Source organism: Gorilla gorilla, chromosome 10 (genome assembly GCF_029281585.2).
Source record: "Gorilla gorilla gorilla isolate KB3781 chromosome 10, NHGRI_mGorGor1-v2.1_pri, whole genome shotgun sequence".
Lineage (NCBI taxonomy): Eukaryota > Metazoa > Chordata > Mammalia > Primates > Hominidae > Gorilla > Gorilla gorilla.
In genome coordinates, this window is record NC_073234.2 from 26,768,493 (window position 1) to 26,781,868 (window position 13,376).

The 13,376-nt window shown below is 40.1% G+C and overlaps 1 protein-coding gene across 3 annotated transcripts in view; it reads left to right on the top strand.

Moving 5' to 3' along the window:
- Window positions 1-13,376, top strand: part of SMIM10L1 (small integral membrane protein 10 like 1) — a 251,598-nt gene that overhangs the window by 198,086 nt on the left and 40,136 nt on the right. The window contains exon 3 of one of the 3 annotated variants that reach the window (XM_063694587.1): window positions 10,344-10,427. The exons of 1 other annotated variant lie outside the window; for it this stretch is intronic. In XM_063694587.1, coding sequence (XP_063550657.1) covers window positions 10,344-10,392 — 49 coding nt within the window. In that variant the 3' untranslated portion in view covers window positions 10,393-10,427. Of the gene's footprint in view, window positions 1-5,544; window positions 5,762-10,343; window positions 10,428-13,376 lie in introns of those variants that run through there. One more of the 3 variants, XM_063694584.1, reaches the window with a different exon arrangement.

The window sequence follows — 13,376 nt, forward strand, 5'->3', positions numbered from 1 at the left end:
ATTTACTTTTGAAGAGATAGAGCCTCACTTTGTTGCTCAGGCTGGTCTTGAACTCGTGGCCTCAAGGGATCCTCCCACCTCACTCTTCCAAAGTCCTTGGATAACAGGCATGAGTCACCATGTTCAGTCATCTAGGAAAAAATTTTAATCACTCCCACTTATAAGGAGTGGCCACAATTATATATTCCAATAAGATAGTCTGGTACCCACATAAAAGCCTCAAGCATATTGCATTGATCTATTTCTTAGTACCTGTGCTATCTGTCTCCCAGATTGCTCTTCCACACAGAAATTTTTTTCATTTTTGCAACATTCTGAAACTAATTTCTCCCGACTCTCTTTCTAAAATGTATTTGTAGACATTTTGTGTTCTAAATAATCTTCCCTGTGTTTATTTTTCATCTTACATCTGGCATCTTTTTCAATAAAATTTGGGAAAATTTTTTAAATCTAATCTTCTAGGTAAGCATCTATAATTCTTCTTACTCCTTTCTTTTCATTTTTGTTTTCAAAATTTAGATCAACATAATGTGTTTCCAAGGTCTTTTTACTGAGTTTGTGTTAGTAGCTCTCTTTTCATCTGCTGACTTTTCTGTTACATGAAGTAGTTCCTGCCCATCCTTCTACCCTTTTCATGGAAAGTTTAAGTGAGTCAGTATCAACAGCTGCCTCTTATCATCTCAGGCGTCGAATAAGTCTTGTACTGTCATTCAGTTTTTGCTCAGGGATAGTGATAACTTCAGGATGACCTTGTTAGAGGTATTGTGTGTGGGGATGTGACTGGACATCCTAAAGACAGGCCACTTGATCAGTTGGATGAGAGGATCCTGTGTTGTACACATAAGAATCTGTTCCTACTCTTCCAGAAGGGTTTGAGAATACAAGGGGATTTCAAAAAGTTTCTGGAAGAACATAATTACAATATGAAAGTAGACAATATAAACTTTATTTCTTAACATTATCTCCATCACATTCAAGAAGTTTGGCAAGTAATGATACAAGAAATTTAGCCTATCTACAAAGAATTGAGGGCCCTGGGAATTTCACCATATAAATGCAGTCTTTTCACATTATTAGCTGAGGAAAACAGAGTACACTTTAAAGATATTTTAATATTAGAAAAAAGAAGTTCAAAGATACTGCGCCTGTACTGTAAGTTGGATGCCTAGTGATTTTCTTTTTTTTGTTTTCTGTTTTATTTTCATAGGTTGGGGAACAGGTTGTGTTTGGTTATGTATATAAGTTCTTGAGTGGTGATTTGCTAGATTTTGGTGCACCCATCACCCGGGCAGTATACACTGCACCCAATTTGTAGTCTTTTATCCCTCACCTCTTTCCGACTCTTTCCCCCTGAGTTCCCAAAGTCCACTGTGTCATTCTTATGCCTTTGCATCCTCATAGTTCAGCTCCCATTTATGAGTGAGAACATATGATGTTTGGTTTTCCAGTCCTAAGTTACTTCACTTAGAATGATAACATCGACTTATGAAAGATTGGGGAAAGTTAGGCAAAACTTTAGCAGATAAATGCTCAGAAAGGCTTTAGCAGAGTCCTTCTCCATCACAACAAAGCTCTTGCTCATTCCCCTCATGAAACACGGGCAATTTGCCAGACTTTTTATGGAAATCACTAGGCATTCAATCTCATCCATTTATCTGCTAAAGATTTGGCTTTCTTCAAATTCCAAATTCTTTCATAAGCCGATGTTATCATACCTTGGCCCTCCCAAAGGTTATCAACCAAAATACCTTGGGCATCCAAACACACTGTTGGCATAATATTTGCTTTTGTCACATTTACTTAGACTAGACGACTTCCACCTCTTGGTAGCCATTGCTTTGATTGTGTTTTTGCCTTCGAGTGGCACTGGTAAAGCCACATTTGATCTCCTGTTACAACTCTTCAAAGACATGCTTAGGATCTTTTCTTTTCTTTTCTTTTCTTCTCCTTCCTACTTCTTTAATTTTTCATTGAATGTTCTGTTCTCGTCTGTAGCTGACTTGGTTACAGCAGTTTTGGCCTTCATCAAGTGGATAGTTTGCTCAAGTTTAATTTCTCAATCAGAAAAAATTATGTAATCTGAACCAATTGATCTTGTTCTTGTGCTAGCTCTTGTTTCTGTTGTTAATTGTCAGGCCTTTCCAATTAGGCCAAAAGAAGATAAAATTTTTGCCCATAAGTTGATGTGTATGGTCTGCTGCTGCAAGTTTTACCTTCACCATCATCTCATCGATTCTTAAAGTGAATTATCCATTCTGTGAAGGGTTGATTTACTTGTGCACACATATGTCCTAATGCATCAGTGATGTCACCATCCCTCCACCCAAGCTTCACCATAAACTTGAATTTGTTTTTCCTACAATTTTAGTAGAATTTTTGCTGCTCTGATAGAGGCTGTTTTCAAACCGCTTTCTCAACCATGTTAGTGACTGAACAAGATCCTATTCAGACATGTTGTAACAAGTTAGTACAAATGTATTTTGATACAAAAAATGATTATATCCACTCATAATTTTAAAAAGTCATATGTATTTTCTACAAACAGTTTGAAAATCCCTTATATTATTGGAAGCCTTCCTCATACAATGAGGGTTGTTGCAGATTACTCTGCCATTGGCTGGTGATTAGACAGATTGTTGTTTTCCTCCCTCACCCCTTCTGGAATATTAGGGATGTTTGCTAAAGAGGAAATACATTACCAATTAGCAATTCTTCTTTAGCTATGCAATAATAAAACATGTATAGTTTGGCTTTATGTGCTTTAGGGGTGGGCATAAAGTAGTTGCTTGTCCTAGCAGGTGCCCTAATGATATTGGGATGACTATCATTGGTTTCCACACACACTAATTGGACAGGGAAACTGGAAATGAATGGTCCTGCCTAGTGACTTATGGGAGACCTTTTAGTGGGAAAGGAAGATCCGAGGGAAGGAGCAGAGGGGAGTGCCTTGCAGAGTTGCCTGATTGCATAGGTTGCTGTAGAAGTCATAGTCCTGGTGAAAGAAAGGCTCCCCCTTGGCTTGGTGAGTACAGGAAGACACCAGGCATTGCCTTCAAATATCACTCCTCTCAGGCCCTTTCTCTGACATTGTCCAATGTCAGCAATGAGTGAAAGAGATTAGTTTATTAGGGAAGAATAAATATTAACTATGAAATCTCCACATGCAAATAAAACAGAGATGACAGAGAAGCTGAAAGAGGCCCTGTCAGGGAGTAAGGATGGGGTCAAAGCAAGGAGCAGGCCTGCAGCAGGAGCTCAGGCACCTTTTGGTCAGTTGAAGCTCTCAGCAATCCACTTGCCTTCTAATATGGATGCAAACATAACATGTCCCAAATAAGATCCTTGATTTCTGCATCCTAAAATGCTCTCCCCTGATGTAGTTTGTTATCTCTGCCCTTAAAAAAAACAAAACACACTGTGTAATTTGAACAACAGAAATTGATTTTCTCACAGTTCTGGAGGCTCACATTCCATGATCAAGGTGTTAACAGGTTCAGTTCTTCTAAGATGTCTCTTCTTGGATTTGACTTGGCTAATTTAGTTTTTTGTCTTCAAACACCTTGATCATTTACTTTCTGAAAAACTTTCACAGTCTATAAGGTCTTTTTTCAAATTTTAGACTTATATATGTTAGTTCTGAAATTTCTATTTTATTATTTTCTATAGTTCCTTTTTCTGCTGAGAAGCTTTTTCCCATTTATTTTGAGAGTGTTCACATTTACCTCAGAAAAGTTGACTATAAGAGCTGCTTTAAAGTCTGATCATTTCCATATCCAAGTTGTTTCAAGGTTGTCATATCTTGATTATACCCTTCATTAAGAATTGGTCAATTGTTTACGGTTTGTAAAAGTATATTGAGTAATTTTCTATTTTGTGCCTCACATGGGCATGTTTCTGTGTTTACAATACACAAAAAGTTCAACAAGGCAAGCTTTGGACATTGAAGGGTGGAGGCACTCAGGCTGCATCGTGATCCACCCACTGGCTCCACTGGCAGAAGGGTTAATCCCACTGACATTATTCTACTTGGAGCTTCTATGTGGATGATTCTCCTTGGCTCTTATGAGATAAGAGTATAAGCATTTCATATAGTACACACTTATAAAATTAAAAACAACAGAAAAGTGCGCTGAATGGGTCCCAAGGGCCTTATCCACAATGTCTTCCTAACTTTTCATGTTTTGTACCCCATTTTCTCAAAGCTCAATTGAACTCAAGCACTTCTTTTTTCTTTTCCTCTACAAGAACCACAGAGTTTAACATTTGCTTCTTAGAGGCTATACCAGTAGACAGGCAGCCCTGCTGTCTTCTGGCTGGGGATTTACAGAATGCAGGAAAATGAGGCTGAGGTAGAAAGAGTGACTATACACCCAGCATGCTGGCTCATGACTGTAATCCCACTACTTTTGGAGGCTGAGATTGGAGGATTGTTGATGTCAGGAATTCAAGATCAGCCTGAACAATATAGCAAGATCTCCCCATGTATACAACAAAATTTACAAAATCAACCTCGCATGGTGATTGGCACCTGTAGCACCATCTAATTCAGAGGGTGATCTGGAAGAATTCCTTGATCCCAGGAGTTCAAGACTGCAGTGAGCCATGATTGCACCACTGTACTCCAGCTTAAGTGAGAGAACAAGTCCCTGTCTCTAAAAAGAAATAATAATACTAATAATAACAATAATAATAATAAATGACTACTGCAACTGAAAAGCTTTTTTCCCCCCACCTTGGCTTCTAGCCCCAGGGTCTACCTCGTTTAAACGCAACTCCGGTGTCTATGGATTCAACAGACTTGCAGTCTCTTCCTTTCTTTCCCCTTATATGCCACTGTAGCTCTTTCCTGTATCCTCAGCACACCTTCCCCTACTCTGACAGAATCAAGTACAATGGTGAATTGAGCAAGTATAGGCAATAGAGCTATAAATACTTATGTTTCTACCCTCTTTGATATTTTTGCAAGATTTGGAGATGAGTATGTAGGGCCTTTAGTCCTTTTTGGGCCAGGTCATCTCAGGCCCAGCCCGAATCCTTAAAGGAACTGAGATCCGAGTAGAGGAACAGAAGTGATAAGAGAGACGTGAACAAAGTGTCTTCATGCAAGTAAGTAAGACACATTTACTGTCTAATTCAAGCATTGTAGTCACAGCCTAAGACTCAACTGAATAAACACGTGAATTTTAAATCTCCCCAAAGGTGTGCAACAGCTTTGGGGCATCTTTAACCCTTTACCTCCTGTTGTCTTTGGAATAGAGCAAAAACTAAAGTGTTACATGGGAAGTTTCCTTCAATTCTACCACCTGGTACTCAGTTTACAACCATTTCCCAATCCTACTTGTTAATGAGCTATATAAAAAGACACAAATTATTGACCACTTGTCATACATTTTGGTCAACATGCCAGCTATTGATATGTATTTTTTACATTATTAACTGAAGGAAAATGGATGCCTTTTACAAATGTTATAAGATTACAAAACAAAAAGAAAATGAAAGAAACCAAATTAGGGTTGTAATGTGTCCAAAATTGATTTCTTCCAGTTGGTTCTTGGTCTCGCTGACTTCAAGAATGAAGCTACGGATGCTTGCAGTGAGTGTTACAGTTCTTAAAGATGATGTGTCCATAGTTTGTTCCTTCAGATGTTCAGATGTGTCTGGAGTTTCTTCCTTCCAGTGGGTTCTTGTTCTCACTGACTTCAGGGGTGAGGCCGCAGACCTTTGCAGTGAGTGTTACAGCTCTTAAAGCCGTTTCCAAAGTTGTTTGTTCCTCCTGGTGGGTTGATGGTCTCACTGACTTCAGGAATGAAGCCGCAGACCCTCTCGTGGGTGTTACAGCTCATAAAGGTAGTGCAGACCCAAAGAGTGAGCAGCAGCAAGATTTGTTGCGAAGGGCAAAAGAACAAAGCTTCCACAGCATGGAAGGGGACCCAAACAAGTTACCACTGCTGGCTCAGTTGGCCAGCTTTTATTCCCTTATTTGGCCCTGCCCACATCCCGATGATTGGTATATTTTGCAGAGTGCTGATTGGTCCATTTTGCAGAGTGCTGATTTGTCCATTTTACAGGGTGCTGATTGGTGTGTTTGCAATCCTTTAGTTAGAAACAGAGTGCTGACTGGTTCGTTTTTACAGAGTGCTGATTTGTGCATTCACAATCCTTTAGCTAGACAGAGAGCACTGATTGGTGCATTTTTATAGAGTGCTGATTGGTGCATGTACAATGCGTTAGCTAGACACAGAGGGCTCATGGGTGCATTGTTACAGAGTGCGGATTGGTGCATTTACAGTCCTTTAAGTAGACCCAGAGCACTGATTGGTGCATTTACAATCATCTAGCTAGTCAGAAAAGTTCTCCAAGTCCACAGTGGACCCAGGAAGTCCACCTGGCATCACTTCTCAGTAATGTGAAAGCCTAATGATTTTCCATGAGAACTCTCATATAATTGCCCTGTTTGATAAGAGAAATGAGCAGGAGGAAGGTTGTGGTGAAGGACTCTGCTGAAGCTTTCCCAGGGATTCGTCTAGTAAAGCTTTGGCTTTCTCAAAATTTTCTCAGAATAAGGAGATACTGTCATTCTCCAGAAAGTCAACCAGGAAAATGACTTGAGCTTTCCAATAAACTCTTGCCAAGATCTTTGTGCTCTCCTCATCCACTTTTGTTTTGACTGGACATTTCCACCTCTTGGTAGCCATTGCTTTGATTGTATTTGTTTTCTGGATTTTACTGGTAAAGTCACGTGTTATCTCCTCTTATAATTCATTGAAGAAATGCTTATGGTCTTCGTTCTTCCTATTTAAATTTTTAGGGAAAGTTCTGCTCTTGTCTGTACTTGATCTTGGTGACACAGTTTAGGCATCCATTAAGTGAAAAGCTTACTAAACTTTAATCATTCAGTTCGAATCATGTAAACTGAACCAACTGAGAAGTCTGCAGTGTTGGTTATTGTGTGAGCTGCTAATCATCACACATCCTCTCCTGGGTATAAAGAAGATGAATTTATTCCTTGCAATATGATGTGAATCATCTGTCACGATAAGCTTTAGGTTCAACATTGCCTCATTCCTTCTTGAAATGAACTCCTCATTGAATTTGTGAACTGCTGACTTCTTCAACCAATGTCAACTTACCACGTGTCAAGTAGGACAAGTTTTTGGACACCGTCAATGATTTTGCCTTCTTCCACCCAAGCTTCACCATAAATTTGATGTTTGTACTCACTTTAATTTTAGAAAAATTCATGTTGGTCTTCTAGGGGCTCTTTTGAAACTGCTCTTATTTTTCTTGATGCCTCATACTAGCTCCTGTTCAGACATGTTATAGCAAAAGATTATGATTTCATTTTGGTGCCAAAACATTGGAATCCATTCATGGTGTTTCTTAATAGGATATACCTTTTCCTTCAACATTTTAACAACCCACTGCATATAGGAAGGCGTCCTGATACAATAAGCTCTACTAGAGGTAACTTAGAATTTTCCAGCTGACTAGGCAGATTGCTTTCTTGTTTTTCTCTTAGGATAAATAGGGATGTTTTCTGAAGATGGAATATAATACCGGTGGCCAAATATTCTCCAGTTACATAGAAAGTTTAACATTTGTAACTGAGATTCATATTCTTTCAGAGAGACACAGAGTGCTTGGGCCAATCTGGTGTCCTGATGTTATTGAATGATTTTCTCTGGTTTCACCAAACATTGTTTGAAAAGGAAGCTGGTGATGGGCAGTCTGGCCTAGGTAGCTTATGGTGGCCCATCAGGAAGGAAAGAAACGCAAGAGAGAAGAAGCAGAGGGGAGAGCCAGGCAGATGTGACTCCTTGTGGGAATCAGTAGGGAAGCTGCAGTCCTGGTTGGACACAGACTTCTCCTTGTCTGCTGAGTACAGCAAGACAAGAGGTGATGCTTCCAAATATCACTCAACTCATGCCCTGACCTTCTCCTGTGTCAGAAATGAGTGAAAGAGATTAGCATATCAGGAAGGAGTAAATATCAGATATCAAGCTACCAGAGACAAGCAAAATAGAGGTTACCAAAGAACTGATGGAGACAGTGTCACTGATTTAGGATGGGGTAAAAGCAAGAAGCAAGACGGCAACAAAAGCTTAGGCATTTGTCCATGAGTCAAGGACGTCAGCAATCCACTTGCCATTTAAAATAATGTAACCATACCGTTTACATTACACTCCTGCACTAAGCAGGACTCTTAATTTCTGCCTCCTAAAACCTGCTCTCCCCTGAATTTCTTCATTATACCTGTCCAAGCAAAATATCACAGACTAATATTCTTAAGCAACAGAAATTATTTTCCGACACTTCTGTATGCTCAAGTTCCATGGTGAATGTGTCAGCAGGTTCAGTTCTTCTGGGCCCTGTCTACTTGGCATCTAGATGTCACCTTCTTGCTGTGTCCTCCCATGGGGCTGCGTCTGTGCCTACGTACTTCTTGTGTCTCTCTGTGTGCAAATTTCCAGTTCTTATAAGGAATTTCCACTTTTTCTAAGGACATTCATCTTATTGGATTTAGTTCCACTTAAACTCCCTCATTTTAGCTTGATCACCTCTTCTTAGGGCTATTTTCTAAACACAATCATGTTCTAAGGAACAAGAGGTAGGTTGGCTGTGGAGTTTTCTATACCTATGCCTATCATATTTCGCTAAATATTTGATTATATAGAGATTATGTCTTTAGAACTTTGAGCTGTGTGCAGACAACACAAAACTGGCCATTCATGGCTGACAGAAGGTTGACCCTCAGCCCGGTCGGACCCACACAGATTGTCCAATATTCCTTGGATCTGGCTCGGATCAGAAAAGTCTCGGTGTTTTAGGATACAAGTGTCTTAACATATTCTATAATTAATATTCGTGGAGAGGTTAAAACAAAGTTGGACACAAAATCTACCAGAGGTTTCTAGAAATGAACAGAATGAATAGAAGTTCTTGAATGAGACATCCTACTTCATGTCTTTAAGAATTTTTTCTTGCTCTTCCCCTTTATTAGAATGTTTGATCAGATACAGTTTGGACTTTATGTCTTACAAGATTATATATATATAAATATAGGCTCTCGCTCTGTCACCCAGGCTGGAGGGTGGTGTCCTGATCATGGATTCCAGCATCCTTGAACTCCTGTGCTCTTAGGATTCCCCCCACTTCAACCACTTGAGTAGCTTGAATTACAGGTTCATGACACCCACCATGCCCGTTTATTATTTTTTAATTTATTTAAAAATTTTTTGAAGACATGGATCCACAATTTGTTCCTCAGGCTGGTCTTGAACTCCTGGCCTCAAGGGATCCATCCAACACACCCTCCCAAAGTCCTGGGATAACAGACATGAGTCACCACATTCAGTTATTCTTCTAGGAAAAATTTTTAATCACTCCCACTTACAATGAGTGGCCACAATTATATATTCCAATAAGATAGTCAGGAACCCACATAAAAGCCTCAAGGGTATTGCACTGATCTATTTCTTAGTACATGTGCTGTCTCCCAGGTTGTTCTTCCACACAGAAATTTTTTTCATTTTTGTAATATTCTGAAACTAATTTCTCAAGACTCGCTTTCTAAAATGTATTTGTTGACATTTTCTGTTCTAAATAATCTTCCCTGTGTTTATTTTTCATCTTATATCTGGCTTCTTTATAAATACATTTTGGGAATTTTTTTAAATCGAATCTTCTAAGTAAGCATCTATAATTCTTCTTACTCCTTTCATTTTATGTTTGTTTTTAAAATTTGGATCAATATACTGTATTTCCAAAGTCTTTTTACTGAGTTTGTGTTGGTAGCTCTCTTTTCATCCGCTGACTTCTCTGTTATATCAAGTAGTTCCTGCCCATCATTTCATCTTTTTATGGAAAATGCAGGTTAGTCAGTATTAACAGCCACCACTTATCATTTCAGGCCTCGAATAACTTTTGTGACATCATTCAGTTTTGGCTCAGGGATAGTGATAACTTCAGGATACCTCGTTAGAGGCATTGTGTGTGGGGCTGCCACTGGAAATCCTAAACACAGGCCACTTGATCATTTCGATGAGAGGATCCTGTGTTGTACACATTAGAATCTGATCCTGCTCTTCCAGATGGGTTTGAAATACAAGGGATTTCAAAAAGTTTGTGGAAGAATGCAATTACAGTATGAAATTAGACATTGTATAAACTTTATTTCTTAACATAACCTCCACCGCATTCAAGAAGGTTTGCAAGTAATGATACAAATAATTTAGCCTATCTATAAAGAATTGAGGGTCCTGAGAATTTCACCATATAAATGCAGTCTTTTCAAATTATTAACTGAAGAAAACAGCATACACATTAAAGTATTTTTATCTTAGAAAAAAAAGAAGTCTGAGGAACAGCTCCAGTCTACAGCTCCCAGCGTGAGCGATGCAGAAGACAAATGATTTCTGCATTTCCAACTGAGGTAACAGGTTCATCTCACTGGGGATTGTCAGACAGTGGGTGCAGGACAGTGGGTGCAGCCCACCAAGCATGAGCTGAAGCAGGGCAAGGCATTGCCTCACCCGGGAAGTGCAAGGGGTCAGGGAATTCCCTTCCCTAGCCAAGGAAAGGGGTGATGAATGGCACCTGGATTATCAGGCCACTCGCACCCTAATACTGTGCTTTTCCAATGGTCTTAGCAAACAGCACACCAGGAGGTTGTATCCCACACCTGGCTCAGAGGGTCCTATGCCCATGGAACCTTGCTCATTGCTAGCAAAGCAGTCTGAGATCAAACTGCAAGGCAGCAGTGAGGCTGGGGGAGGAGCTCCCACCATTGCCAAGGCTTGAGTAGGTAAACAAAGCGGCCAGGAAGCTCGAACTGGGTGGAGCCCACCGCAATTCAAGGAGGCCTGCCTGCCTCTGTAGACCCCACCTCTGGGGGCAGGGCATAGCCAAACAAAAGGCAGCAGAAACCTCTGCAGACTTAAATGTTCATGTCTGACAGCTTTGAAAAGAGTAGTGGTTCTCCCAGCATGCAGCTTGAGATCTGAGAACATACAGACTGCCTCCTCAAGTGGGTCCCTGACCCCCAAGTAGCCTAACTGGGAGGCATCTCCCAGTAGGGGCGAGCTGACACCTCACATGGCCAGGTACTCCTCTGAGACAAAACTTCCAGAGGAAGGATCAGGCAGCAACATTTGCTGTCCACCAATATCCGCTGTTCTGCAGCCTCCACTGCTGATACCCAAGTAAACACGGTCTGGAGTGGACCTCCAGCAAACTCCAACAGACCTGCAGCTGAGGGTCCTGACTGTTAGAAGGAAAACTAACAAACAGAAATGACATACACACCAAAACCCCATCTGTACGTCACCATCATTAAAGACCAAAGGTAGATAAAACCACAAAAATGGGGAAAAAACAGAGCACAAAAACTAAAAATTCTAAATATCAGAGTGCCTCTCCTCCTCCACAGGAATGGAGTGCCTTGCCACCAGTGGAACAAAGCTGGACAGAGAATGACATTGACGAGTTGAGAGAAGAGGGCTTCAGACAATGAAACTACTCCAAGCTAAAGGAGGAAGTTCAAACCCATGGCAAAGAAGATAAAACCTTGAAAAAAGATGAGATAAATGGCTAACTAGAATAATCAATGCAGAGAAGTCCTTAAAGGACCTGATGGAGCTGAAAACCATGGCAGGAGAACTACATGATGAATGCACAAGCCTCAGTAGCCAATTTGATCAATTACAAGAAAGGGTAACAGTGATGGAAGATCAAATGAATGAAATGAAGCAAGAAGAGAAGTTTAGAGAAAAAAAAATAAAAAGAAATGAACAAAGCCTGCAAGAAGTATGAGACTATGTGAAAAGACCAAATCTACATCTGATTGGTGTACCTGAAAGTGATGGGGAGAATGGAACCAAGTTGGAAAACACTCTGCAGGATATTACCCAGGAGAACTTCCCCAATCTAGCAAGACAGGCCAACATTCAAATGCAGGAAATACAGAGAACACCACAAAAATACCCCTTGAGAAGAGCAACTCCAAGACACATAATTGTCAGATTCACCAAAGTTGAAATGAAGGGAAAAATGTTAAGGGCAGCCAGAGAGAAAGGTCGGATTACCCACAAAGGGAAGCCCATCAGACTAACAGCTGATCTCTAGGCAGAAATTCTACAAGCCAGAAGAGAGTGGGGGCCAATATTCAACATTCCTAAAGACAAGAATTTTCAACCCAGAATTTCATATCCAGCCAAACTAAGCTTCATAAGTGAAGGAGAAATAAAATCCTTTACAGACAAGCAAATGCTGAGAGATTTTGTCACCACCAGGCCTGCCCTAAAAGAGCTGCTGAAGGCAGCATTAAACATGGAAAGGAACAACCAGTAACAGCCACTGCAAAAACATGCCAAATTGTAAAGACCATCGAGGCAAGGAAGAAACTGCGTCAACTAACGAGCAAAATAACCAGCTAACATCATAATGGGAGGATCAAATTCACACATAACAATATTAACTTTAAATGTAAATGGGCTAAATGCTCCAGTTAAAAGACACAGACTGGCAAATTGGATAAAGAGTCAAGACCCATCAGTGTGCTGTATTCAGGAAACCCATCTCATGTGCAGAGACACACATAGGCTCAAAATAAAGGGATGCAGGAAGATCTACCAAGCAAATGGAAAACAAAAAAAGACAGGGGTTGCAATCCTAGTCTCTGATAAAACAGACTTTAAACCAACAAAGATCGAAAGAGACAAAGAAGGCCATTACATCATGGTAAAGGGATCAATTCAACAAGAAGAGCTAATTATCCTAAATATACATGCACCCAACACAGGAGCACCCAGATTCATAAAGCAAGTCCTTAGACTCCTACAAAGAGACTTAGATTCCCACACCATAATAATGGGAGACTTTAACACCCCACTGTCAACATTAGACAGATCTACGAGGCAGAAAGTTAACAAGGATATCCAGGAATTCAACTCAGCTCTGCAGCAAGTGGACGTAATAGACATCTACAGAACTCTCCACCCCAAATCAACAGAATATACATTCTTTTCAGCACCACACCACACCTATTCCAAAACTGACCACATAGTTGCAAGTAAAGCACTCCTTAGCAAATGTAAAAGAACAGAAATTATAACAAACTGTCTCTCAGACCACAGTGCAATCAAACTAGAACTCAGGATTAAGAAACTCACTCAAAACCTCTCAACTACATGGAAACTGAACAACCTGCTCTGAGTGACTACTGGGTACATAACAAAATGAAGGCAGAAATAAAGATGTTCTTTGAAACCAATGAGAACAAAGACACAACATACCAGAATCTCTGGGACACATTCAAAGCTGTGTGTAGAGGGCAATTTATAGCACTAAATGTCCACAAGAGAAAGTAGGAAAGATCT